This window comes from Diabrotica virgifera, chromosome 8, assembly GCF_917563875.1.
Source record: "Diabrotica virgifera virgifera chromosome 8, PGI_DIABVI_V3a".
Lineage (NCBI taxonomy): Eukaryota > Metazoa > Arthropoda > Insecta > Coleoptera > Chrysomelidae > Diabrotica > Diabrotica virgifera.
Window position 1 is genome coordinate 117,325,331 of NC_065450.1, and position 26,760 is coordinate 117,352,090.

Genomic DNA, 26,760 nt, shown 5'->3' on the forward strand with positions numbered 1-26,760 from the left:
TAATATTATACACGATTTTTTTACGATCTTTAAATGATCTAATGTGACTTTTTAACTTACTTCTTGTTTCAACAGGAAGAAAGCTTGTGTGGCCGATTAGTGTGCTTACTTCCATGATCTTTTGGTGCATCCCCTGCTAGTTTCAATGATTGCTGCATCACGGCTAACTTTCTTCGACTTATTCCATGCATAGATATAAATGCCTTCTTACATATGTCAACCAACGTCTTCAGCATGCCCATTTATATTATTTACAACCTTACATGGCATTGGATGGAAGCATCATGAAGAAAAGCATCTTGTTCTTGTTGCCTGGGGTCTTCGTTGTTTTATCATCAGAGTCGTAATTAGACCACACAGATATCAGATATATGTATACTGCGCTCATCAACTGATTTAAGTAGATTAAATCTCTGGATGATTTTGTTTCGAGCATCTTCTGGTACACGCTCAAAACACTTTAATTTCGTACACCTACAGTCTTCACATACCCATAGTAGGGCTTCTCAAAGGGCCTAGCCGGGTAAGATAGTGAAAAGTGCCTCCAACTCGATTTAAATTCCATATAGGCCACTTTTTAGCACATATAGAGGAACTCACTTTCTGAAATTTTTAGCCCCCTAGGTGGTCACGTGACCCCCCTAGAGCCTAATAAGTCTTTTTATGTTTTTATTTTTTATTTCAGCCGCATCAAGATCTAGCCAAAAACTTTATTTAAAAAAGTTATGTTTCAAAAAGATCTATATGAAAAAATTTTTTTTTTATTTTTTGGCGGGAAATTGGAATTTTTAGAACAATTTTAAACTTTTAAATAACTCTGAAAAAAAACTAAGACACTCGTTTTTACGAAAATAAATTATAACGTGTATTTTTGCTCAATCTTTCACCCTGAATTTTTTCAGATTTTTAAAATTGGTGAAACGTACCTTTAAAAATAAAAAACCGCATTTTTTCGGTTTTTTTTTTTCGTTTTTTGATACAATTTTATACATATTTTTCCAAAAAGGTAACACCGTCACTAGAATAGGTAAAAAACTGAAAAATAATTGGGGTTTGCTTTATAAAATTTTTTTGTAACGCCATCCATTTTTAAGATACAGGGCGTTGAAGAAAACAAAATTTTACTCATTTTTTATGATTTTGCTGAAACTACTGGCAACATTGTAATAAAACTTGGCGGGTTTTAAGAGGTAGTTATTGTGCATGTTTTGACATACAATTAAGGATTTGATATTCATCATTAGCGAGCATAGGGGTAATGGTCTGAACTTTTTAAAGAATAAAGAGAGTACGCCACTGACATATTTTAAATTAACAATCGTTTTTGAATTCCCCGTTCAATTTGTGACAAAAAATCTATCTTCTTATTTTTTCATACGACGCACCATTTTTATTTAAAAAATAAAAGATCTTAATCCTTACAAAGCATTCGAACCTCTAGTATATCTACATACATAAACTCGTACATCCATTATAAAAATTAATTTGAATACTTTGGAAGCGTTAAGATATTTTATTTTTTGCAACAAAACGGCGCGTCGTATGAAAAAATGGGAAGATAGATTTTTTGTCACAAATGGAACGAGGAATTCAAAATTGATTGTTAATTTGAAATATGTCAGTGGCGTACCATCTTTTTTTCTTTAAAAAGTTTAGACCATTACCCGTATGCGCGCCAATGATGAATATCAAATCCTTAATTGTATGTCAAAACATGCACAATAACTCCCGCCAAGTTTTATTACAATGTTGCCAGTAGTTTCAGCAAAATCATAAAAAATGTGTAAAATGTTGTTTTCTTCAACGCCCTGTATCTTAAAAATGGATGGCGTTACAAAAAAATTTTATAAAGCAAACCCTAATTATTTTTCAGTTTTTTACCTATTCTAGTGACGGTGTTACCTTTTTGGAAAAATATGTATAAAATTGTATCAAAAAACGAAAAAAAAAAACCGAAAAAATGCGGTTTTTTATTTTTAAAGGTACGTTTCACCAATTTTAAAAATCTGAAAAAATTCAGGGTGAAATATTGTGCAAAAATACATATTATAATTGATTTTCATAAAAACGAGTGTCTTAGTTTTTTTTTCAGAGTTATTTAAAAGTTTAAAATTGTTCTAAAAACTCGAATTTCCCGCCAAAAAATTTAAAAAAAAATTTTCATATAGACTTTTGAAACTTACAACTTTTTTAAATAAAGTTTTTGGCTAACTCTTGACACGGCTGAGATAAAAAATAAAAACATAAAAAGCGTAATTAGGCTCTAGGGGGGTCACGTGACCACCTAGGGGGCTAAAAATTTCAGAAAGTGAGTTCCTCTATATGTGCTAAAAAGTGACCTATATGGAATTTAAATTGAGTTGGGGGCACTTTTCACCATCTTACCCGGCTAGGCCCTTTATTAATTTATTTACATCACTTAATTTTTCATATTTCATTATTTTTTTACTACTTATAGTTGAAGGCGGAATGTCGTTATGTCAATTATCTCCATTATGCAGTGTTTGTAATAAACACAAGTGCAGTGATGAAATCACGTTTGTTTACTAAATTTGCTGGAATTACAGCCATGGTATCAGCCCCCCTAAAAAAATTACATAGCACTTTTTTCTCCGGGATCGCGCAGACTTACCACTTTCTTAGCCTGACTAGAGAAATTAAAATATGTTGTTATTCCTGACTGAACACGTTCATAGCAGTGATTGATTTATAGAATCGTAGTCTAGATCAGTGACTAACAGAGGGGACCAGAAACTAATTTTTTGCAAAAGTTGACATAGTACCTTCTTTGCCTGTACCCTTCATTTGTAAATGGTTAAGTAAGATTATAGAATATTATCTTCATAATATTATTACCAGGTCTCTATAATCTTATTTAACCATTTACAAATATGTGGTGGATTTTACAAATGTTCAAAATATCTCGATAAAAACTGGCTTATCGAAAAAGTACTAAGAGGCAAGCAAGCTTTAAAAACATTGTGTTTACCTAATGGTACCACAATAATAATTTATTTGGAACGTACACAAATATTTGGCGGGTTTAAGGTAACAAAACCCCCATGAAATGTTTGTGGGGTGCACAAACTTCACTGTTATTTTTTTAAAGATGTTCCTGCCACAAGAAAATCACATGTTTATTTTCAATATAAAATCTCTAACAGTCTTAGATACACTGAAAAAAATCGATTTTCATTTTGTAACTTCAAAAGACTGTAACTTTTTTATGCACATTTTGTGCACATTTGTACTAATGTAAGTTAGGTTTAATCGAACTATTTTTGGTCCCAGAATGTGTGATTTAATTTTTGACCTACCTTTTTGTTACACCGTGTATATTTAGAATAATATTTATGTTTGTATAGTAATGTTGATAGTATACATCCCTGTCTAGTTCCTTTCTTTATTTTGAACGCATTTGAATATATTCCATGTAACTTTTCCTGAGTTTTTATTATACAGATTTCTTATTCGGTTAACTAGGTTGTTACGTACTGCCATATTTTCCATTATACTCCAGAGGGGATCGATTTTACTAAGTCGAAAGCTTTTGTGTAATCTACGAAACAGAGCAGCATTGATATATTGTGTTCCCCTGCTTTTTCTATTATCTGTCTGGTGTTCAATATCTGCTCATGCATTCCTTTTCCTGGTACGCATCTGCATTGTTCCTCGGCTATCTCTGGGAGTAGAAAGTGTACATATTACTATTTTACTACGGTGTCTCCTAATTTAAATATTGGTACCACAAAACTATGTTTCTATAGTGTTGGAAATGGTTTACTGTAAAGAGACCGAAATCATTTGACCGAAAGCAGTAGACCGAACTCATTAGACCGAAAAGCACTTTACCGAAACCTCACTAGACTGAACAGTAGGAGACCGAAAAGCAAGAGAACGAACAGCATTAGTTACATAGTACAGCAAAGAGGATTGTAATCTGAGCAAGGGTAACATCAACCTCCCTTCACCCTTTATCCAGGCTTAGGACTGGCAGCACAAAGTACCTACTGGCGAGTTATGAAAGGTTGTTTTTTTGCTTTGTTTTTTGTTTATTTTTTTATTTTTATTTGTTTTTGGTTTATTTTTTATTTATTATGTACAATACTAAAAATTAAATACTAAAAATAGTTTAGATGTTGATTTTTTTGCTTTGTTTTTTGCTTATTTTTTTGTTTTTATTTATTTTGGTTTTATTTTTTATTTATTATGTACGATACTAAAAATTAAATACTAAAAATAGTTTAGAAGTTGTTTTTTTTTGCTTTGTTTTTTGTTTATTTTTTTGTTTTTAATAATACAATAAACAAAAAGACACATATACAAAATCTTAGCATAATTTACTGCAATCTTTTTTGTATCTGTACTACTACAATGTATGTACCATTTCGGTCTAATGCTGTTCGGTCTAGTGAGGTTTCGGTAAAGTGATTTTCGGTCCAATGAGTTCGGTCTACTGCTTTCGGTCTACTGCTTTCGGTCTAATGATTTCGGTCTAATTGTCGTGTATCGTTGGAAATACTGCCAAGTCTAGTGACATTTTAAAACAATCAGTGAAATATACTTACCTATTCATTCTACCTACATGATGTATAGCTACTAGTAGTCCATTCTTTTACGGTTTTTGCTCTAAATTTTAAAGAACCGCTTGAATTGACATGAAATTTGGCATACGTATAGCTTACATGTCAAAGAAAAAAAGTGATATTGTGCCGATGTGTGCTTTTGCCCTGGGGGTGACTTTCACCCCCTCTTGGGGATGAAAAAATATGTGTCCAAAATAAGTCCGGAAATGGGTAAACTGACTAATTTTAAGTAACTTTTGTTCTATAGAGCTTTTTCGCCAAGTCAACACTTTTCGAGTTATTTGCGAGTGAATATGTTCATTTTTCAACAAAATAACCACATTTTTAGACGGTTTTTCGCAAATAACTCAAAAAGTAAGTATTTTGTCGAAAAAAACGTTCTTGGGAAAAATATAGCCTATAAAAAAGTAAAAAACATGGTGTACACTTTAGGTCTCTAGATCTCGTAGAACCAGAGTTATAGCCAATGAAAAATAGATTCATATTCACCAAATTTCAAATAGAATATTTCGACGTGAAATATCCAAAAAATTAAGCACTTTTTGGGAAAAACTTTTAATAACTTTTTTAAAGTGCTTAAAAAAGCTTTATTTCTGTTTTTACAAAAAGTTTCAAGCATTAAATTTAAGCACGTTACGCTCAAAATAAAGTTGGTTCCTTTTGTTTTTGCAAAAAAAAAATCGGGAAGACCACATCCTAATTAGCAACTTAAATGAAATTAATCGTTACCGCTCCACAAATTATTTTACTTATATTGTGTTTATATGATCTGTAAGTTTCATCGATTTAAAGTGCTTATTTTTGAAAAAATTTGGTTTCAAAGTAAAATTTTTAAAAATTTAAATTTTTAAAAATATGCTTTTTCTCAAAATAACTTAAAAATTGTTAGAGATACCAAAAATCTCGAAGCACAAAAAAGTCAGATTTGCTCCTCTCAATATCATCTATTTTTTTGTTTTTCTGTTAGACAAAAATTGATTGAGATATGGTGTTTCTAAATTTGCATACATTCGTGATCAGTGACTCGTTCAACCCATTTTAACTACAGCCGATTCAATAATAAGGACTTTGAACCGATGAAACTTACAGATAATGTAAACAATATATACGCGAGTCAAGAAACTTGTGAAGTTGTAACAATTAAGTTCATTTAAGATACTAATTAGGGGGTGATTTTCTCGATTTTTTTACCAAAACCAAAAGGGACTAACTTTATTTTGAGCGTAACTTGTTTAATTTTGATGCTAGAATTTTTTTTTAAAACAAAAATGAAGCTTTTTTTTAAATACTTTAAATACGTTGTAATGAGTTTTCCCCAAAATGTGCTTCATTTTTGGTTATTTCACGTTAAAATATTCCATTTGGAATTTGACGAATATGAACGCTGCTTCCACTAGGTGTAGAGACGTGATATATACACCATTTTTAAAATTTTTTACAGGCTATATTTTTGCTAAAAATGTTTTTTCGACAAAATACTCACTATTTGAGTTATTTGCGAAAAACCGTCTAAAAGCGTGGTTATTTTGTTGAAAAAATGAACATATTCACTGCCAAATAACTCGAAAAGTATTGACTTAGTGAAAAAACTCTATATGACAAAAGTTACTTAAAATTAGCCAGTTTATCCATTTCCTGACTCTCTTTGGAAGAATATTTTTTCACCCCCAAGAGGGGGTGAAAACCACCCCCAGGGCAAAAGCACATATCGGCACAATATCATTTTTTTTTCTTTGACTTGTTAGCTATGAGTATGCCAAATTTCATGTCAATTCAAGCGGTTCTTTAAAATTTAGAGGTTTTGCAATATTTTACCGTTAAAGAACGGACTATAGACCTATCTTGTAGAAATATTTTTTAATATGTATTTTTATGTTCTAGGGGTCTTCTCACCAGTGTACAACATTGTGCAGATTGGGTTTCATCTTTTGAAAAACAAGAACCGATTCAAAAATGTTTCAAAAGTTTGGAGTATATTTTCAAGCTCATCATCCAAAGCAGACTTCTATTTTCGCGAGCAACCGGAGGTCATTTTGAAGATAGTTTTCGAAGGGACCTTTTCAGTGTTTTTGTGTCTTTGAACAAAATGTTATCCATAACTGATAACCACATCATTAATACCCAGGTAGATATCTATATTTTAATACCTATTTTTATACGAGCCTTATAGAAAATTAGAAGTAACATTTTTAATTTTACTGTTAATAAGTGATCGGGAAAGCTAAGTAAAAAATCTTGAAAGTATAAATTGTGTCCCTAGATACAAATACAAATACATAGTTGCGTATTTCGATGTTAAACTTTATCCATAGTTTCATACCTCATTCACAAAAATTTGTATGACAATTAAAATCAATGGTCCTGTCGAATTGGACGAAAAAAGGCGTAACTTTGTATGGCCAACTACCCCAAATTTTATTATTCTAACCTTTAGGGGGGGGGGTCAATAGAATTGTAACTTTAAAAGCGTAACTGAATTCCGCCGCCCCGTTAGCCGCAATATTGAATTTAAAGAAGAACCGTTTTTGCTTAATATCTTCGCCATTTTCAACTTTTCGAAAAAAAATGGACTGAAATGCGAGTACTACAATTTTTTCTTTACAATTTTTTTCGTGGGGTTGATATTTTTCGGGTTGAGAGAAAATAGTGACTAATTATAGTAAGTTTAATTATTGAATTACCTCCTTTATTATTAACTTTAGGACATAAATATACACAAACAAAAATTGAGAGAAATATATTTCATGCAATTTTGATCTCCGTAATTTTTTTTGCTAAAATCAATATTTAAGTTTGTACGTATGCGGTAAACGTGCGAGCGTAAGATCTTGCGGGGACTGATTTTATAGTAATTGTTTTTGTTCAATATCTCGGCCATTTTCAACTGTTCAAAATGGTAAGGACTTAAATTGTTCCAACTGCGATTTCCTACAATTTCAACTTTTCATTTCACATTCAAAGAACACATTGTAGGAAATCGCATTTACAACAATTTCAGTTCTTAGGTATGTACCATTTTTGTCGAAAGTGGCGAAGATACTGAGCAAAAACGATTTTCCTTTAAATTCAAGATGGCCGCTAACGTTACGGCGCAATTCAGTTGCGATTTTAAATTTACACTACTATTGACATCCCCTAAATGTTAAAAGAATAATATGTGGGGTAGCTCGCCATGCAAGATCAAATGACATCCCTTCTGGACTACAACCTAGTTTTATCCATGAAAAATGGAATTAAAATCTCACCCGGCTTTCCTTAAAAAAATCTAAACTACCTAAATATCCTTAACATGTTTCTAATATGATTAGGCAACAACAACCACGGTAAAGCTTCTTTATCGTGTCATATTTTCATTAATAATTATCTACTACACTTTTTTGGGAATAAACCACAATTCATAATTAAAAATATTTGAAAGTCAAAGTTTTTCGTCCTAATAAAAATATTTAAAAATATTTTTAAAAGATGTAGGCTATTGATTATGTACTATAGAAAGGAACTACAACGTTAACGGGGTTTTATTATTTCATATGGTCAATGAATCTCTCTATATGAAAAAACCGCGGAGTGCTACCATTTAAAGGGGTGCGTTTTTGAGAAATGGGTGAATTAGTCCCTGGGCACAGGTTACATTAGGGTGAGTTCTATGCATTTTTGGTGCAAACACGTCTACATAAAAATTGTTCCTGGTTAAATTTCCTATCTAAATATAACTTTTTAAAGTCAAAGATACTTTTTTTTACAAAAATATATTCAAAAGAAAAAGCACAAAGAAACCCAAAAGAAAGAAATTTTGTTTTTTGTCCCATAACTTTTGTCCACGGGATATAGGTATAGACATTGCTTCACAGAAAAAAAAACTTACATATTTTCTCTTTTAAATGATGTTTGGTAGAGGTCATTAGGATTTACAGTTTTTGAAATATGATTTTTCAAAGTTCGCCACTCACAGCAATTTTGGGCAATTTTAATTGTTATTTCGCAAATATTGTTCTGTAACTTTTTTCTACGTAACTTTAGGTATATGCAATGGTACATGTAAGAGGAATAGAAATTAATTACCTTTAAAATGGTCTACTGTATAATGTTGTACGACTTCTTTTAAAGAGGTTATCTTTTTCAAGACTTTTAACGAGTTTTTATATTTTTACGATTATTTTTTAAATTTCCCATTATAACTTTTTTTATATATAGTATATATTATATAATAAAAAAGAAAGCTTATTCTGTTTACTTTAAAATGGTGTATTATAAAAATTCTAGGGTTATTTTTGAATAAGATATGCTTTTTCAAATTGTAGTAAGTACTTGCAACGATTTTTGATTTTAGGATTATTTTTTAAATTCCCCATTATAACTTTTTATGTGATTGTGTGTTATGATTAAATCTTATTTTTTATAGGTAATACTTTTGATCCACTTGACTCGGCCGGGCAAACTTGAAAATATGGATTAATTCCAATATTTACTGTCAAAGCTCCTGCACTACAAGCTTTGCTTGAAAAAATAGCATGTAAATATAACCAAAGGATGTACAAAAAACTGCGGTTGTAGGAAGATAGGAATTAGTTGTTCAATATTCTGCAAAGGGTGCATGTGCATGGGTACTTATTGTGGGAACTCTAAGATAACTGAGGTGTCAGAGGAAGATATTGAAGCTAATGCTAACGAAGAGATGGCCTTTGATTTTGAAATTTTTTTAAATGTCAACGTTTAAATAATTTTAACTAAAGTGATGTTTTTTAAGACTAATGTTTTTTTAATTTTTGTAAAAGAAATATTTTAAATAATACAGGTAAAAAAATATCAAAGAATAACTCGGTTTCCATTATGTATTTAAATATAGATCAGAAAGAACAGATTGAAAGATTTTAAAGAACAGAAAGTAAGCCCTCTTTGTTGCGCAATATATAGATAGTATATTCATGTACAAGAAAAAAAGTTATAATGAGAAATTTCAAAAATAATCGTAAAAAATGTAAAAAATAATTTTTTTTTAATATTAGGTATTATACAGGGTGTCCCCAAAAGAATGGTCATAAATTATACCACACATTCTGGGGTCAAAAATAGTTCGATTGAACCTAACTTACCTTAGTCCAAATGTGCTCACAAAAAAAGTTACAGCCCTTTGAAGTTACAAAATGAAAATCGATTTTTTTCAATATATCGAAAACTATTAGAGATTTTTTATTGAAAATGGACATTTATAATTTTTATGTCAGGAACATCTTAAAACAAAATTATAGTGAAATTTGTCCACCCGATAAAAAATTTATGGGGATTTTGTTCCTTTAAACCCCCCCAAACTTTTGTGTACGTTCCAATTAATTCATTATTGTGGTACCATTAGTTATACACAACGTTTTTAAAACTTTTTTGCCTCTTAGTATTTTTTCGATAAGCCAGTTTTTATTGAGATGCGGCTTCTTTTTCAATATATTTACGTAAAAATTTTATGGGGGTTTTGTTCCTTTAAACCCCCCTAATGTTTGTGTACGTTCCAATTAAACTATTATTGTGGTACCATTAGTTAAACACAGTGTTTTTAAAACTTTTGTCTCTTAGTCTTTTGTTCATAAGTCACCTTTTATCGAGATGTAGCTTCTTTTTCAAAATATACCTAAAAATGTAAATTATAAATAAATTTTCAGATTATTAACAGGTCTCTATAACCGTACTTAACCATATACAAATATGTGGTGGATTCGACAAATATTCAAAATATCTCGATAAACACTGGTTTATCGAAAAAGTACTAAGAGGTAAAAAAGTTTTAAAAATAATTTATTTAACTAATAGTGCCACAATAATAATTTAATTGGAACGTACACAAAAGTTTGGGGGGGTTTAAGGGAACAAAACCCCCATAAAATTTGTATGGGGTGCACAAATTTTACTTAATTTTTTTTTAAGATATTGCTGTCGTAAAAATGCCACATGTCAATTTTCAATAAAAAATCTCTGAGAGTTTTCGATATATGAAAAAAATCGATTTTCATTTTGTAACTTCAAAGGGCTGTAACTTTTTTTGAGTGCACTATTGTATATAGGTAAGTGAGGTTCAATCAACCTATTTTTGACCCCAGAATCTGTGGTATAATTTATGACCAATCTTTTCGGGACACCCTGTATAATATATAATATATTATATAATAATTTTGTTTTATTTTTATATTATATTATAAAAAAATCGTTAAAAGTATAAAATCTTGAAAAACCACAATCTCTTTAAAAAAAGTCGTACAACGTTATACAGTAGACCATTTTAAAGGTAATTGATTTCTATTCCTATTATGAGTACCTTTACATATACCTAAAGTTACGTAGAAAAAAGTTACAGAACAATATTTGCGAAATAACAAGGAAAATTGCCCAAAATTGCTGTGAGTGGCGAACTTTGAAAAATCATATTTCGAAAACTGTAAATCCTAATGACCTCTACCAAACATCATTTAAAAGAGAAAATATGTAAGTTTTTTTTCTGTGAAGCAATGTCTATACCTATATCCCCGTGGACAAAAGTTATGGGACAAAAAACAAAATTTCTTTCTTTTGGGTTTCTTTGTGCTTTTTCTTTTGAATATATTTTTGTAAAAAAAAGTATCTTTGACTTTAAAAAGTTATATTTAGATAGGAAATTTAACCAGGGACAATTTTTATGTAGACGTATTTGTATCAAAAGTTCATAGAACTCACCCTAATGTAACCTGTGCCCAGGGACTAATTCACCCATTTCTCAAAAACGCACCCCTTTAAATGGTAGCACTCCGCGGTTTTTTCATATATAGATGTCCATTGACCATATGAAATAATAAAACCCCGTTAACGTTGTAGTTCTTTTTAGCTATCTTATTTTGAATATAATCAATAGCCTAATATTGGATTGAAAAACTTATTGGACCATTTTCCCGGTAACACCTCCATGGCTTCTAAAAATTGCAAGGCAGATGGATGCTGCAATGAAGACAACAGGGAATTCTAAAATTTGCAATTCACAACCCCGTCTGCACAGCTTGGTAAATTCCAACGGAAAATGGACCTAGTTACTCGATAGGAGTAATACTATTAGTGTATAGACATACTAATAGTATACTAGTATGTAATACTAAACTAGGTCCATTTTCCGTTGGAATTTACCAAGCTGTGCAGAAGGGGTTGTGAATTGCAAATTTTAGAATTTCCTCTTGTCTTCATTGCTGCATCAATCTCGCTTGCAATTTTTAGAAGCCATGGAGGTGTTACCAGGAAAATGGTCCAATAAGTTTTTCAATTAAATATCTTTTAAAAATATTTTTAAATATTTTTATTAGGATGAAAAACTTTGACTTTTATTTAGCAGATGTCGCTAGACACCTACTACAAGCACGTCAGTTGCAATGCGAGATAAGCAAGCCTATGCCTCTCTGATGATGCCTCTAATAAGAGGCGAAAATCATCGATTTATAGTGCTGGTTTGCGCTCTCTGAACTAAGTGAAAATATTAAGGCAGTTTTGCTTTCGCATTGGAACTGAATAAAAATGGTATACATTTTTATAAAAATATTTAATTTTATATTTTAAATTTTTTTGTTGGAAATTGAAACATCAAAAATAATATTTTTGATGCAAAAATCACATAGATAACATGAAGAATATAGAAATGAAGACAAGAAGACAGAGCATCGACATTGTATTTTTAAAATTAAAACAAAAATATGTCTACATGAAACTACTCTAGTGGCGCACACGGGGGGGTTGGGGTTAAAACCCCTCCCAGGGCATATAAAAAATATAAAATATATAAATAATAGTAGCAAAATGTAACTTGTCTTTTACAAACAATATAAAAAAATTTCGGTGCCCAAGCCAACCCCCCACCCCAGAGCAAAATTCTGGGTACGCCACTGAACTACTGTAATTTCGAACATCTCGCATACATTGTTAAAAAATATATATATCACACTTCACAAATACTGAAACCCAGATTTATACAACTTAGGAGTAATCGTTACAACTGGAAACATTTTTCATCCACAATTTCTTAATACACCCAAAATGAGTGGCATAAGATGTTTTGAACTCATTTACTATTTCTTAATTTTTAGGTTGCACTACTAATAACAATCAGTTCTGTATATGAACAGCTAATTGACGTTCTTCCTCCTTTAGAAGTAACAAGACTTGCAGCGAACATGCTAGATTCTTTACCAAGAGATTTGCCTGTTTTATTGATTCAAGCTAAATTATCATGTATTAAAAACATCGTCACTGGTAAACTCTTTCAGGATGATGGTAAGTTTAACTCCAGTTTAAATATTATTGAGATAGAGATAGAGAGAGAGAGAGAGAGAGAGAGAGAGAGAGAGAGAGAGAGAGAGAGAGAGAGAGAGAGAGAGATAGGGATGGAGAGATAGAGAGAGAGAGATAGAGAGACAGAGAGATGCAGCTGTGTTAACCTTTTATGAAGGTTACATTAATCATGTTTTTGTTATAGTGATTCTATCTCTATACAATTGTTGCTTAACCAATTATCTTTGGCTATTCTGATGCGTATTTTTATTTTATTAGATACTGATTTTGTCGCATTCATTCTTATTATTATCTTTAATCTTTCGTCGTGGATGAAATCATCAAAAACGTCAACAAAGGAAGAGAATACAGAATGGGAAACAAAGAGGTAAAAATACTCTGTTACGCAGACCACGCAATATTGATAGCTTAAGATGAAGATAGTCTGCAACGATTAGTCCACAGATTTCACATAAGAGCAAAATAATTCAATATGACAATTTCATCTCAGAAAAATAAAACAATAGTAATCAGTAAAGAACCAATCAGATGTAAAATAGAAATTGATGGTATCAGTATTGAAAAACTAATGGAAATAAAATACCTTGGAATTACATTGTCAAGCTACGGCAGCGGTCAATGAACTTTTTTAATCATTACCCCAAAAAATTTTTGTGTAAGTTGATATTACCCCATCGCGAAGAGCAAAAAAAACGAAATCGCCTCTTTTTAGCATCTTTCATATTATAGCCCCCATGATAATTTTAAAAAGAAAACAATAACTAAATTTAATTTAAACACCGTTTATTCAATTTATCAATGTAATACCTAGTAATACATAACGGTAATAATAGTAATATAAGTAATATATAACAAAAGACTAAGTTTTCACTCTAATGGCATATAACATATCCCACCAGAATGAAAACAATGGGAACCTTCTCTGGTTACACCTCCGAGGCTTCTACAATTTGCAAGCCATACGGATGCTGAGACTAAGGAAGATGAGGGAATTCTACAATTTACAATTCACGTCACATCTGCTCAGCGCGGTAAAGTTCCAACGAGACTGGTTCCCTTCATACTCCACACAGAGTAAATGTAAATCAAAAATGAATAACCATTTTCAATGGTTATTCATTTTTAATATATAACAAATTAAAACCCATTGGGTTACAGTTATTGAGGGTTGACAATTTGGGGTACTGTAACAAATTATAATAATAATAATAATGGTGGTACAAACAAAAATTAGAAAAAAAATTAGAAAAAAAAAGAATAATTAAAAACATTCTTCCTTCACGTTTTGGAGAAGTGATGTTTCATGTTCGATACAATTGCTTCAAAATTGGGACTTTTTGATGTAAGAGCGATTTGAATACAGTCTTGTATGTTGATATGTTGTTCCAAATGGCAGCAATTTCTTCTGGTATCATAGCAATTTCACATTTAAAAGGATCTACAATCCAACTGACAGTACGTGTATCAAGATCTGGAAAGTAATCTGAAAACCGCTTTCTGAGTTTGATAAGATGTGTCACAATTGTATCCTTGATGTCAGCAAAAGCAATATTTTCGCAATCTTCCAAAAACAAAGCTAACAAAGTTTGAAAAAGAAGCTATCTTGTTCTGTTCTACTTTCTGTCTCCAATATTGCAGCTTTAATCCAAACGTTTACACTATTTCTCTCGCTGCAATGATATTAATTTTATTTCCTTGCAATTGTTTGTTTAATACTTGTATATTTATATTCACAAAAATGTCCGCTAAATATGCGAGATATGCAACCCAAGAAGAGTTTTTATACTTATCTGCGAGAATATTTTTTGATCAACCATAAAAATTTCGACTTCAGTTTTGAGAGTCCATACTCGATTTAGAACATTTCCGCGAGAGAGCCACCTTACTTATGTATAATAAAGTAGGTCCGTATATTCAGCTTCTCCGTCCTGACATAATTCACGAAATAGCCGCGTATTTAGTGCATATCCCTTGATAAAATTTACAATCTTGATGACATCATGCATGACCACTTCTAGTGTAGGTTCTAAATATTTGACCATAAGGGCCTGGCGATGGATCATATCATACAGTGAGTAACTTCAATATTTGGGTTATTTTTTTTTACGAAAACCGAAAAACAATTAATATGACCCAGCATAGCTGGAGCTCCATCCAAAGATACAGAAATACAATTTTCCCATTTTAAACTTTGCGCATTGAAGTATTCATTTACTTTATTGTAGACATCAATTCCACGAGATATTAACTCGAGAGGAGAACAAACCAGCAATTCCTTTTCAAAATTATCTTCACCTCTGTAGCGAACATTAGCTGTGAATTGCTACTAAAATCAGTTGTCTCATCAAGCTGAATAGCAAAATATTTAGCCTGTTTTAATGCGGAAATAACCTGTTCGTTCACATTTTCTGCTAATATAGAAATTCGTGCTTTCACAATTCTCGCAGACAAGGGCACTGAATTCAGTTTCGTCTCTTCTTTTTGACCACACATAATCTCTGTCATTTTTACAGCAGCTGGTTTAACCAAATCTTCACCAATAGTTTATGGTTTCGTATTTCGAGCAATCAACCAGGCTACTTCAAAGCTACTTCAATGCTGAACGCTGATCAAATGTACCAAACAAGTTGCTATTCAATCTTTGTCTTTTAACAGATATTTCTAAATTTGCAAAGTATTCTTGCGGTTTGGAAGACAGGTGTGAATGCAAATTATCTAAATATTTCTTCAATTGAATTTTTTTGAAAGATTCTGAAGTCAGTACCTTCATACATACAACACACTGTGGTGTCATTGTACCCTTGTCTTCTATTTGTGTAAAGTTAAAGGATACTTTAAATTAAACGAGGCTTTAACTAATTCATTATGTATTGATTAAAGCCTCTTTTAACTTTATTATGAAATCGGGCGTATATTGTTTAAGTTGAAAAAAATACTAACAGGTTTATAAAATAGCAAATTAAAAATACATATATACTTTTTACTCACAAAACTTTCATTTTTACCCCCAAAAATTTCATTTTTACCCCATTTGGGGTAATTTACCCCGGTTTCCCGACCGCTGAGCTACGGAGACCTGGATAAAGAAGTGAGAAATCAAGTACAAAAAACAAATAGATTGAAAGGATGTCTCAATAACACTATATGGCTAAACCGACATATTAACACTGAGATGAAGTCAAGAATTTATAAAGCCAGTGCAAGATCAATAATGACATATGCATCAGAAATAATACCCGATACAGCCACAACACAAAGACTATTGGAAACGACAGAGATGAGAGTTCTGAGAAGAATTATAAGAATTATACAAAAAATACGCTGAGAGATCGAAAAAGGAGTGAAGACATTAGAAGACAATAATGTACAGTGTATACACGAATGTACACTAAATAGAAAAAAAGAACGGAATAACCACATAACAAGAATGGGGAGACACGTTAGGTCAAAATTGAAAGAGATAAATCACCGATCGGTAGAAGAAGTATCAGCCGACCACGCTAAAGATGGAGTGACAACCTTCCATAGAGGTATCTATCCGCCAATGAGCAAGCAGAATTGCTTATAAAGAGGAAGAAGAAGATCTTCGTCGGTCTTCCATCTTGATCAGAATCTTAGATATAATTTTTCTTTATTATGTGGGAACTTAAATATTTTATATTTTTTAATTCTTGTCGGTCACAACTTACAATTACCTTCCTTCTGTATCGATTTAATCATTGCCGGATGTGACAGTCTTGTACCACAACGACAAAAACGATTCTATGATCGTTGCCAACTTGTCTTTGAAAAGTTTAATTTTTATAATTTTATCAGTATATTTTTTGTAATAGTAATAATTTTGTATATTTATTTCAGAATCTCGTAACATTCTTCTTGCGACAACGTGCAAGCACTTAAGGTACCACTTGATAAGAAGGGAGGAACTAAAACTTTGTACAGATATCCTCGGAGAAATCTTAGGTTACTTGTTTAAGCAACGGAAGTCTGGAGATGAACACGGAAAAGTCAATAACTGTATACACCATGATGTGGATACTCTATGTGTAGCTATCCTAGAAGTCCTCATTCAGACTATTCTAACTAGTATTGACAAGGATGTTAAAGTTTTTGTAAGTATATTGTTAACATTCGTAAGTATAACTTTATCAGCGTACAATATAGTTATTAAGGTACCAAGGGTATTATAAAGATAATAACGCTTGAGGTATATAATACGTTGACCGAAAGCGCTATTATTATAATACCCGTGGTGCCTTCAACGTTTCATGTCCGACTAAATTATTCTTTATATGCAAAAAATTTGATTGAATTTTGAATTAATTAGTTTTCAAATAAGTAAATTTACCAGAAATAGTCGTAACGTAATAATTGTGGTAACCATAGTTTTACTTAGAGTTTTATTTGTCAATTTGACAGTATTTAACTCGTTATTTAAATTTAATAAGCCCTAGGGCGTTATTTTTCAATAACACGCCCTTGGGCGTTATATCGTACTTAATAGACTTCGAAATAATGTCATTATTTGTCAAGTAATAGACCATTCGGACATTAATATAATAATAACGCATTTTGCATCTTTGCTTTGATTAAAAAAAATATATCGCAAGTTATAAATAACTGCTCCTTGACAATTGTTGATAGCACTGTTTTTGTGAAACAGCTCATTTACATTTTATGTGTAAATTGTATTACACGTTTAGTATGCAGAACTGCTAGATTTTAAGCTGCTGCATCCCCGAAGGATGTAAATAACCATATTCTCCCGGGATGCCCGGCGAATTCAAAGAACTAATGAGAACACGCCAAACCATCTATGCAGCAAATACTCTATGGTTATAAAAGAGAAGTGTGCTAAGGATTGAAAATTATAAATACAAAATAACCGTAATTAATGTTTTCTAAGGTTTTAACAATAGTAGTTAATAGTGATCATATAACATAAAATAATACACTGTGAGTGCTTACAGTTTTCTTAAACACATAAATAATATGGCTACCTTAAAATGTTTGTTACTGGAACCTACAGTAGCTATAAATCAAGTCACAGATCAGACTATGGGCTTTATTCAACTATTTGCAGCAGCAAACTCATTAATAATGTTGTCGGTTATCAGAACAGACATTATCACCAACATCATAATCATCAACTACGTTACAGTTCATATCATCATCTAAATACAGTGTTTTCGTTTTCGTAGCTTGCTCGGTTTTGTCCTCTTCACACGGTGTTCAAGAGAAAATCTAAATAAAAGTTGATCGAACCCCCTATTTTTTTGCTTTTATGCTTGCATTATCCCTTGTATATCAAAAATACATCAAAATTAAAATCGGCTACGGGGCACTATTTTGCGCATGCCTAAAAGAAGATTTTTTCTATTTATTTTCCTGTTTTTTTACTTTTCTTTATATGTATAATCGGATTTTCATATATTTTAATATGTGTGAGTATGTATATGATATGTATACACACTCACACATATACACACAGACATATACATACACACACAAATATACCGGGTGTTGAAAAGTCAAACGGCCATAGGAAACAATGGGGAATTCTAAACTCTTGAATTTCTGCTTTACTAATTATTTTAAATCAAATGTCATGAGAAACTATTTGTAGAGGACTTGAAATCTGTATGAAAAACAAATGTTAAAATTGTTCTACGAATTAAAAACATTTAAAAATTTTGCAAAAATATAAAGCAATTGCCAGAGAATTATTAGTCCAATCGACCTCTAAAAGTCATATTTGACCTCTAAAAACCATACGAACTAGCTGAATTTTGCTAAAAATATCAACTTTGGTACCCCAAAAAAGATGCAAAAAAGATTGCCAGTCCTACCCCCGGGCTTCCCCCTAAAACCACCCGTCGTAGAGGGGGAAATCGAAAACTTCATATTACCAAGAATATGTTTAGGCCGTATAAAAAAATGATTCAAACAAATTGCAGCTCAGATATTGAACAAAAATATTTGTTAGCATTTTTTGTGCAGAATGAACCGTTCCTTCAGAAACAACGCTTGAAGCGACCAGCGATTTTAAATGTCAGTTACACTCGCGAACTCAATTTTTTAAATAGAATTTGTATCAACTAGACGGTCAAAATTCAATATCTTTTGATCAGAGCGTCCTTTTGACAAAAATCCAAATGCATTTTAAAGATAAAATATGTTCAGTTTTGGTGTCTAATTTTTGCATTTTGTAGCAAATGAAGTCAGTTTGTTCATAAGATTTTTAGAGGTCAAATCTGACTTTTAGAGGTCGATTGGACTAATAATACTCTGGCAATTGTTTTACGTTTTTGCAACATTTGGAATGTGTTTAATTCGTAGAACAATTATTTTTACATATGTTTTTAATACAGATTTCAGTCCTTTACAAATAGTTTCTCATGACTTTCGATTTAAAAGAATTAGGGAAGCAGGAATTCAACAGTTTAGAATTCCCCATTGGTTCCTATGGCCCGTTTGACTATTTAACACCCGGTATATTTGTGTGTGTATGTGTATGTCTGTGTGTATATGTGTGAGTGTGTATACATATCATATACATACTCACACTTTTTAAAATATATGAAAATCCGATTATACAGATAAAGAAAAATAAAAAAAAACAAAAATAAATGGAAAAAAATGTTATTTGACGCATGCGCAAAAAAGTGCCCCGTAGCCGATTTTAATTTTGACGTATTTTTGATCTACAAGCGATAATGCAAGCATAAAAGCAAAAAAATAGGGGGTTCGATCAACTTTTACTTAGATTTTCTCTTGAACACCGTGTTCACTTACTGCTACTGCTCCATCTTCATTTTCAACCACTAGTTTAGCTGATAAAACACTCGGGCAGGCCTCGTCGTTCTCATTATTTGCTCTTTTTTCCTTTAGAAAAAATTTTTGTTGGTTTAGTAAGTTTTTCTCTTAGATTAACGTAATCGTTTCTATAATCTAAGGTTTTTCTTTATTCAATTCCCGCTCTACGATAAGTTTTTTGTACTGCGCACCACTTGGTTTTTTAACAGCACTGAATTTTCTTAAATGGTTTTGTATATAACACATAATATTACAAAAAATACCAATAACTAAATAAATAATAACTAAATTAATATCAATTATTACTGTACAACGAAATCAAACAAATAACAGCGCCTTCATTCTCAGAATGCGACAACAAAAATTCGAAAAATAAACACAACTCGACCTCTGATGCTATAGTACGACGGAGATACAGACAAATACCAATACTGCGCGATCAGTTTTAAACACTTTTCCTGAGCTCATGGTACAATAAAGTTTCCTGAGCTGCAGGCAGTGACATGTAGATGAACAGCGTGGGGAATGAGGGGTTGGAGGGGCGGTTGGCGGGGGGCGATGACTAATGACACAGATATAGGCAAAAAATAGCAAAGCGAGCGGGATTCATCTTATAAAAAAATACCTGCGCTGTGACACGGTCTACAGGTACAACGTAAAAAAAGTAACAGAATTAGTAAATAATATATTTTCACGGTTATGTGGCATGTTAAATCATCGATCTTATATTTTTTTAACTTTGGACTTGTGGGCATTGTACTCGTAGCTTTGGGCATGTGTACTCGCGCCCTAATAAATTTGGCGCTCTAGGCCAGTGCCTTGTCGGCCTAGTGGTAAATCCAGCCCTGCTCAGGAGATAAACTACCTAGGAACTACCTTTACACTAAAAGAACTCCACGACGGTATTAACAGATTAAAAACGGGAAAGCTGCATGTGTGGATGATATAAAGCATCTAGCCAGGGAACAAAAAAGTTGATCTTGCAATTCTATAACATGTGCTGTAAATCCTGCGAAATTCCAAAATCTAAAATAATAGCCTTGTTAAAACCAGGAAAGAAAATTCCAGTAGTTACAGCCTCTTTCCTTGTTGTATCACTTTTTCAAACTCTATGAGATACTCATATGTCCAGAATAGAGAAAAATGTCGATAAGCACCTCATCTCACAACAAGGAGGATGCAGACCCGATAAATCTTACTGCAAAACAGACGTTTTTTCGTCATTCTGGAGGGCAAAGTAAGTAGGTGGAGAGTTCAAAAGAACGACGCCCCACAGGGAAGCGTTTTAACACCGATGCTTTTCAATATATACACACGACCAACCCACGCTAACTGTAACCAAACACTTCCTCTATGCTGAAGATCTCGCAATATGTTCTCAAGAAAAAAGTTTTGAAGAAGTAGAACCTAAATATTTTGAAGTAGCTCTGGACCGGTCCCTCACCTACAGACAACACTGCTTAAAAACGAGAGCGAAAGGAACAACTAGGAACGGCATACTCAGGAAGCTAACGGGAAGTAAATGGGGTGCATGACCTGGCGTATTAAGAACAACGGCGCAGGCACTGTGTTTTGCTCACAGATCTGCTCACACCAAACAAGTTGATACTGCGCTAAATTAGTCATGCAGGATAGTAACGGGACGCATGAAACCGACGCCACTCTCAGCGGGTTTTGCACATCCCTCAACACGCAGAGATGTAGCAGAGCATATATGGAGAAAATTAAACAAATCTCGGACGAGCGGCATGCCATAATATGCAGGCTCCGAACACCGTGAAACGACTAAAATCCAGGTAAAGCTTCCTTGCAACAGTGCAAGATGAACCTCCCGAATATTTTCATCTTCCCCAGGTTCAATGAAACTACCAATCTCTAGGCAATCTCTTAATCAAACATGGTAAAAATAGACTAAGATGATGTAAACTGTGACTGTGGAGAAATACGAAATCTTCTTATATGCAATCTTCTTATATGCAATCAATCTTCTTATATGAAACGTTCCTCGTCGGTATACCCTCGAAGATTTGTGGCTCGCCAACAAAGATGAAACTGACGCAGCCCGATACTTGGCCGAAATTATACAGGGTGTCCAGAAACTCTACCGAAAAATGAAGACAGGAGATTCCTCAGGCAATTTTAAGACAATTTAACCAAATTCACCAAGTCCGAAAATGCTTCCTAAGGGAGCTAGAGCTCTTTGAAGATGGCGTCTTGTAATTAGTTTTTCTTAAATAACTCCAGAACGCTTCTATTTAGAAAAATGAAAATTTGTACGCATATTAATCTTCCAGAGATAAATCGATTACATTTATTGTGAACTTCTAGTACCTGTCATAGGCGTCCGTTTTGGGTAGGGCAACGGTTGTTTTATCGCATACCTTTTATATCTTTAACTATTAAGCATTTTTGACACTGGATTATTAAAGAGGTATGCTAGTACTAAAAGGTACTCTTGCTTTAAGTCGGTAGAACACACCGTTTTCTAGAAAAATCAATTTGAAAATTTTTCGTTTTTTGAATTTCCAAAAAACCAGAGATAAATCGATTTAATTAATTGCGAATTTCTAGTACCGGTCATATGCGTCCGTTTTGGGTAGGTCAAGGGTTATTTTATCGCATAACTTTTTTGTCTTTAATTTTTAAGAATTTTTTACTTTAGATTATTAAATTATGAAGTATTCTAGTACTTATAGTTACTCTTGGTATAAGTTGGTAAAATACACCGTTTTTTTTTAACTTTTTTTTTCAATTTTTTTTCAAATTCAAAAACGAAAAATTTTCAAATCGATTTTTCTAGAAAACGGTGTGTTCTACCGACTTAAATCAAGAGTACCTTTTATTACTAGAATATCTCACGATATAATAATCCAGTATCAAAAATGCTTAAAAGTTAAAGGCAAAAAAGTTATGCGATAAAATAACCGTTGCCGTACCCAAAACAGACGCTTATGACCGGTACTAGAAATTCGCAATAGATGGAATCGATTTATGTCTGAAAGATAAATATGCTTACCAATTTTTGTTTTTCTAAATAGACCGTTCTGGAGGTATTTAACAAAAACTAATTAGAAGACGCCATCTTCAAAGTGCTCTAGCTCCCGTAGGAAGCATTTTCGGACTAGATGAATTGGGTTAAAATGTCTTAAAATTATATGAGGAATCTCCTGTCTTCGTTTGTCGGTAGAGTTTCTGGACACCCTGTATAAATGACACGTCCTGACACGATAAAATAAAGTAGGCTACTGTAAATAAATTTGCCATATTGATCGCCAACTTCAATAGAGAAGGCACTTAAAAGGAGGAGGAAGCTACTGTGAACAGTCCTGTATAAAGACCATTGCAATCTTTTGCCATAAAAATGTGCTATCATGGCTTTCCAAATCGATTTACTACACAGCTTTGCTTGATGAAAATTCGTTGTGATATAACATAAATCCAATAAAAAATATATTTTTTAGAATATCTTCGTTATGGATATATATATATATAATATATATATATATATATATATATATATATATATATATATATATATATATATATATACGTTAATTTTTTTTATTTATTTTAGGGATGTTTAGTGGCATGTTTGATCGGAATACTCCAACTCATTGACGAGTTTCATTATAAAAGACTATGGGAAGTTGTAATGGGACCTCATCAAGATAGAAAACCACTCAAAGATTTTCTTCTTAGAGCCTTTTTAGTATTTAGAAATCTCGTAAGAATGGAGGTGTTTCCTCCCGATTGGCTAGTCATAAAAATGTTGACCAATAATGTGATTTTGAAGGCACTCCAAGAGTTTGCTCAACCGTTAGCTTTTAAGTTTTTAGATAATCGTGCTGGATACTTCGATAAAGAAGTAAGTTTTTATTAGTACAATGTGTAAAAATCAACTATTACCTCCAATTTCGGTGAACCTCCATAGATTTTCATGAAAATTGGTTAGTGTTTATAGGATACCTCAATAAACAAATGTGACATGGTGCGAACTTGCGCTTTTACCCTGGAGGCGAATGTCGTCCCTTCTCGGAGGTGAAATTATTTTATTAAAAATAACTCATTAAATCGATAGTCGGACAAATTCTAAGCAAAATTTGTTATAAAGGTATTAAAATAATTCAATACTTTTCGAGTTATTAAAGATCAAAGATTTTAATTTTTCGTGAAAAAAAATGCATGTTAAAGCCCAATAAGTTTTTACAAAAATGTTATTACCAAAATTGTAGCTAATAAAAATCGAATAAATTTTTTACTTGAAAAACCTTTTAATATCAACTCAAAGTGAGTTACAGGTAATCGAATGTATTTTTTTCGGCGAGTACTCAAATCTAAATATTCAAGCTTAAATAACCGAAAACAATGCATTTTGTAACATATACTTATTAAACACTTGTCAAAGTACTCAGAAATACTTATCAAATGAGCCCCAGAAGAAGTTGATACCATCAAAATTTATGCTCCAAAAATGTTTCCAAAAAAGTGTTTTTTTAGAATCACTCCGTTAATTTCTTATGATATCAGTTTCGTCCAAAAACCATTTGAAAGGTAATTTCAAGGGATATAAAATAGTGTTAAATTTAATATTTTAATTCACTTATTTTTTTAAGATAATTATTTTAAGGGTTCCGGTTACATGGTTCTCGCAGTAAAATTTAGGTTTTATACATTTCTATATCGGTTACATTTTACCCTACAAAAAAAGAAATATATTAAAAAAAATTCAACTTTCGTTCTATATTATTTTTTATGTATCGAGTATTTTTGCAGTTATTATCATAAGAAAATAAAATTTACGAAAATTTGAAAAATTTTGATTTTTTAAACCATACTTTTTTTTCAGAAATGTTCAGTCTAAAGGGGTCAAATGTTTGAGGTCATTATTTATGCTAAAGTAAAGAAAGTCTTATAGGGATTAATATAATTTTGAATTTTTCTGGAAATGGCGTATGTTTTATTTTCCCCTTTTTTCAAAAAAAAGGGTTCTGTTATTTTCATCATAACTTGCTTAATTTTGATGCTAATAACTTCTTCTAGAGTTCATTTGATGGGTATTTCTATGTACTCTAAGTACGTTGTAAAGTGTTTAAAGTATATTTTATAAAATGCATCGTTTTCCCGTTATTTGAGAACTCGCAAAAAAATATACATTCAATTACCTATAACTCAGTTTAAATTAATATTAAAAGGTTTTTCTAGTAAGGAATTTATTCGATTTTTTATTAGCTTCAATTTTTATAAAAGCTTTTAGTTTTTGAGTTAGTTATGAAGAACCACTTTCAAACATGCATTTTTTTCACGAAAAATTAAAATTTTTGAATAACTCAAAAAGTATTGATTTATTTTAATACCTTGATATAACAAATTCTGCTTAGAATTTGTAGCTGTATCGATTTATGGGGTTATTTTTAATAAAATAATTTTCACCCTCGAGAAGGATTGGCATCCACCCCCGGGGTAAAAGCGCAAGTTTGTACCATGTCATGAAATTTTCATGAAAATCGATAGAGTTTTAACGAAATTGAAGGTGAAAATCTTGAGTAACTGCACTATATTGGTTATTGTTGTAGATAGTTATTAAATATTAACAAATATTTTAGCTGTGGACCAACTATTTTAATTTAAGTGTTGACTACCTGACTCAAGACTCGTTACAATTAGAACAGTTTTCAGAAGTAAAAAGGGAAAAAATAATAGAAAAGTATGGAGATATGAGAGTTCTTATGGGATTTCAGATTTTATCTATGTGGTCTCAGTTAGGTAATTGTTCATTTTTATTTAACGTTATTTTTATTACTTTTTATGATTACTCTCCTATGTATGTATAAAGATAGATTTGTACCTTTTAATTTTTTTTTCAGGCGAATTTAAACTTCATTTTATTCCGTCGATGGTGGGTCCTTTCTTAGAAGTTACATTAGTACCTGAAATAGAACTGAGGAAGGCAACTTTGCATATATTTTTCGATATGATGGAATGTGAACAAAAAGCTAGGGGTAATTTCAAACAAGTGGAATGTGAATTAATTGACAAACTAGACATATTGATCTCAGAAAACAAAGGTGACGATGAATATAGGCGATTGTTTAATACAATGTAAGTTTATATGCTTTACATTTTTGTGTTAATCATTAGTTGCGTTCGCGGGTACAGTGGACAAATTGTCGCCGACAATTTCTAAGCTCACTTAATAAAAATAATACCGTTAATAGATATAATAGATATATACACCGGTATTTTAGGCGTCAACGCCCTTCCGGTAGGGATCTATGGGGAGTATCACCGAGCCGCAAGCCCTTATCCCTTGCCGTACTGCTCCCTCATAGGCCGATCAGACACCCGCATATTCTAGTCTAAGCGCCAGATTCATATTTAGAATTTTATACTGACGCGTTAGCCTTTTTTGTTTTTCCGATGGCCTGGCTGGGCTTAAACTAGCATACCTCATGGCGAAGTGAAGGTGCTCTCAGCCGCTAGTCGCACCGAGCTATCCGATTGACAGATAGATAAATATACAAGGTATATTTACTTTTAATTAATATTAATAACTAATTATTAAATTATACTAGGTAAATATACCTTGTATATTTATCTATTAACGATATTATTTATCCTTATAAAGTGCGCATGCGTTTTGCTCCTAATTTGTCGCCGACTAGTCGCCGACAGGCTCTCGCGAACGCACTTATTATCTCACAATCTTAGTATCAAATTTTTTGGACGATTGGCAATATCCCTAACGTTCACTAACGGCGGCTGGTAACATAGTGGGGCTATACCCGTACCAGCTATCTAAGAGACTCGCTATTCAGCTCAGCGAAGTTCTAATGATCAAGGTGTGAAATTACATAAAAATGGATCTTTTCATAAAACAGGTAGATCCCTTGTTTATGAAATTCCATACCTCGAATAATAGCACCCTGCTGAGCTGAATATTAATGAGTCTCTTAGGTAGCTGATACTACTTTACAAATAAGTATCGAAAATCGTATTTATTACAGCTGGTAATACACTGCGATACTTTTAACATTATGAAAATTTCTGTTAAGGTACGATTCCGACA

General features: G+C 32.0%; 1 protein-coding gene across 2 annotated transcripts in view; it reads left to right on the forward strand.

Annotated features, from left to right (window-relative positions):
• Positions 1 to 26,760, forward strand: part of LOC114336054 (dedicator of cytokinesis protein 3) — a 403,673-nt gene that overhangs the window by 295,353 nt on the left and 81,560 nt on the right. For both annotated transcript variants that reach the window (XM_050659323.1, XM_050659324.1), the window contains exons 11-16: positions 6,468 to 6,711; positions 12,674 to 12,860; positions 16,737 to 16,990; positions 23,269 to 23,559; positions 25,298 to 25,457; positions 25,559 to 25,793. In XM_050659323.1, coding sequence (XP_050515280.1) covers positions 6,468 to 6,711; positions 12,674 to 12,860; positions 16,737 to 16,990; positions 23,269 to 23,559; positions 25,298 to 25,457; positions 25,559 to 25,793 — 1,371 coding nt within the window. The remainder of the gene's footprint in view (positions 1 to 6,467; positions 6,712 to 12,673; positions 12,861 to 16,736; positions 16,991 to 23,268; positions 23,560 to 25,297; positions 25,458 to 25,558; positions 25,794 to 26,760) is intronic.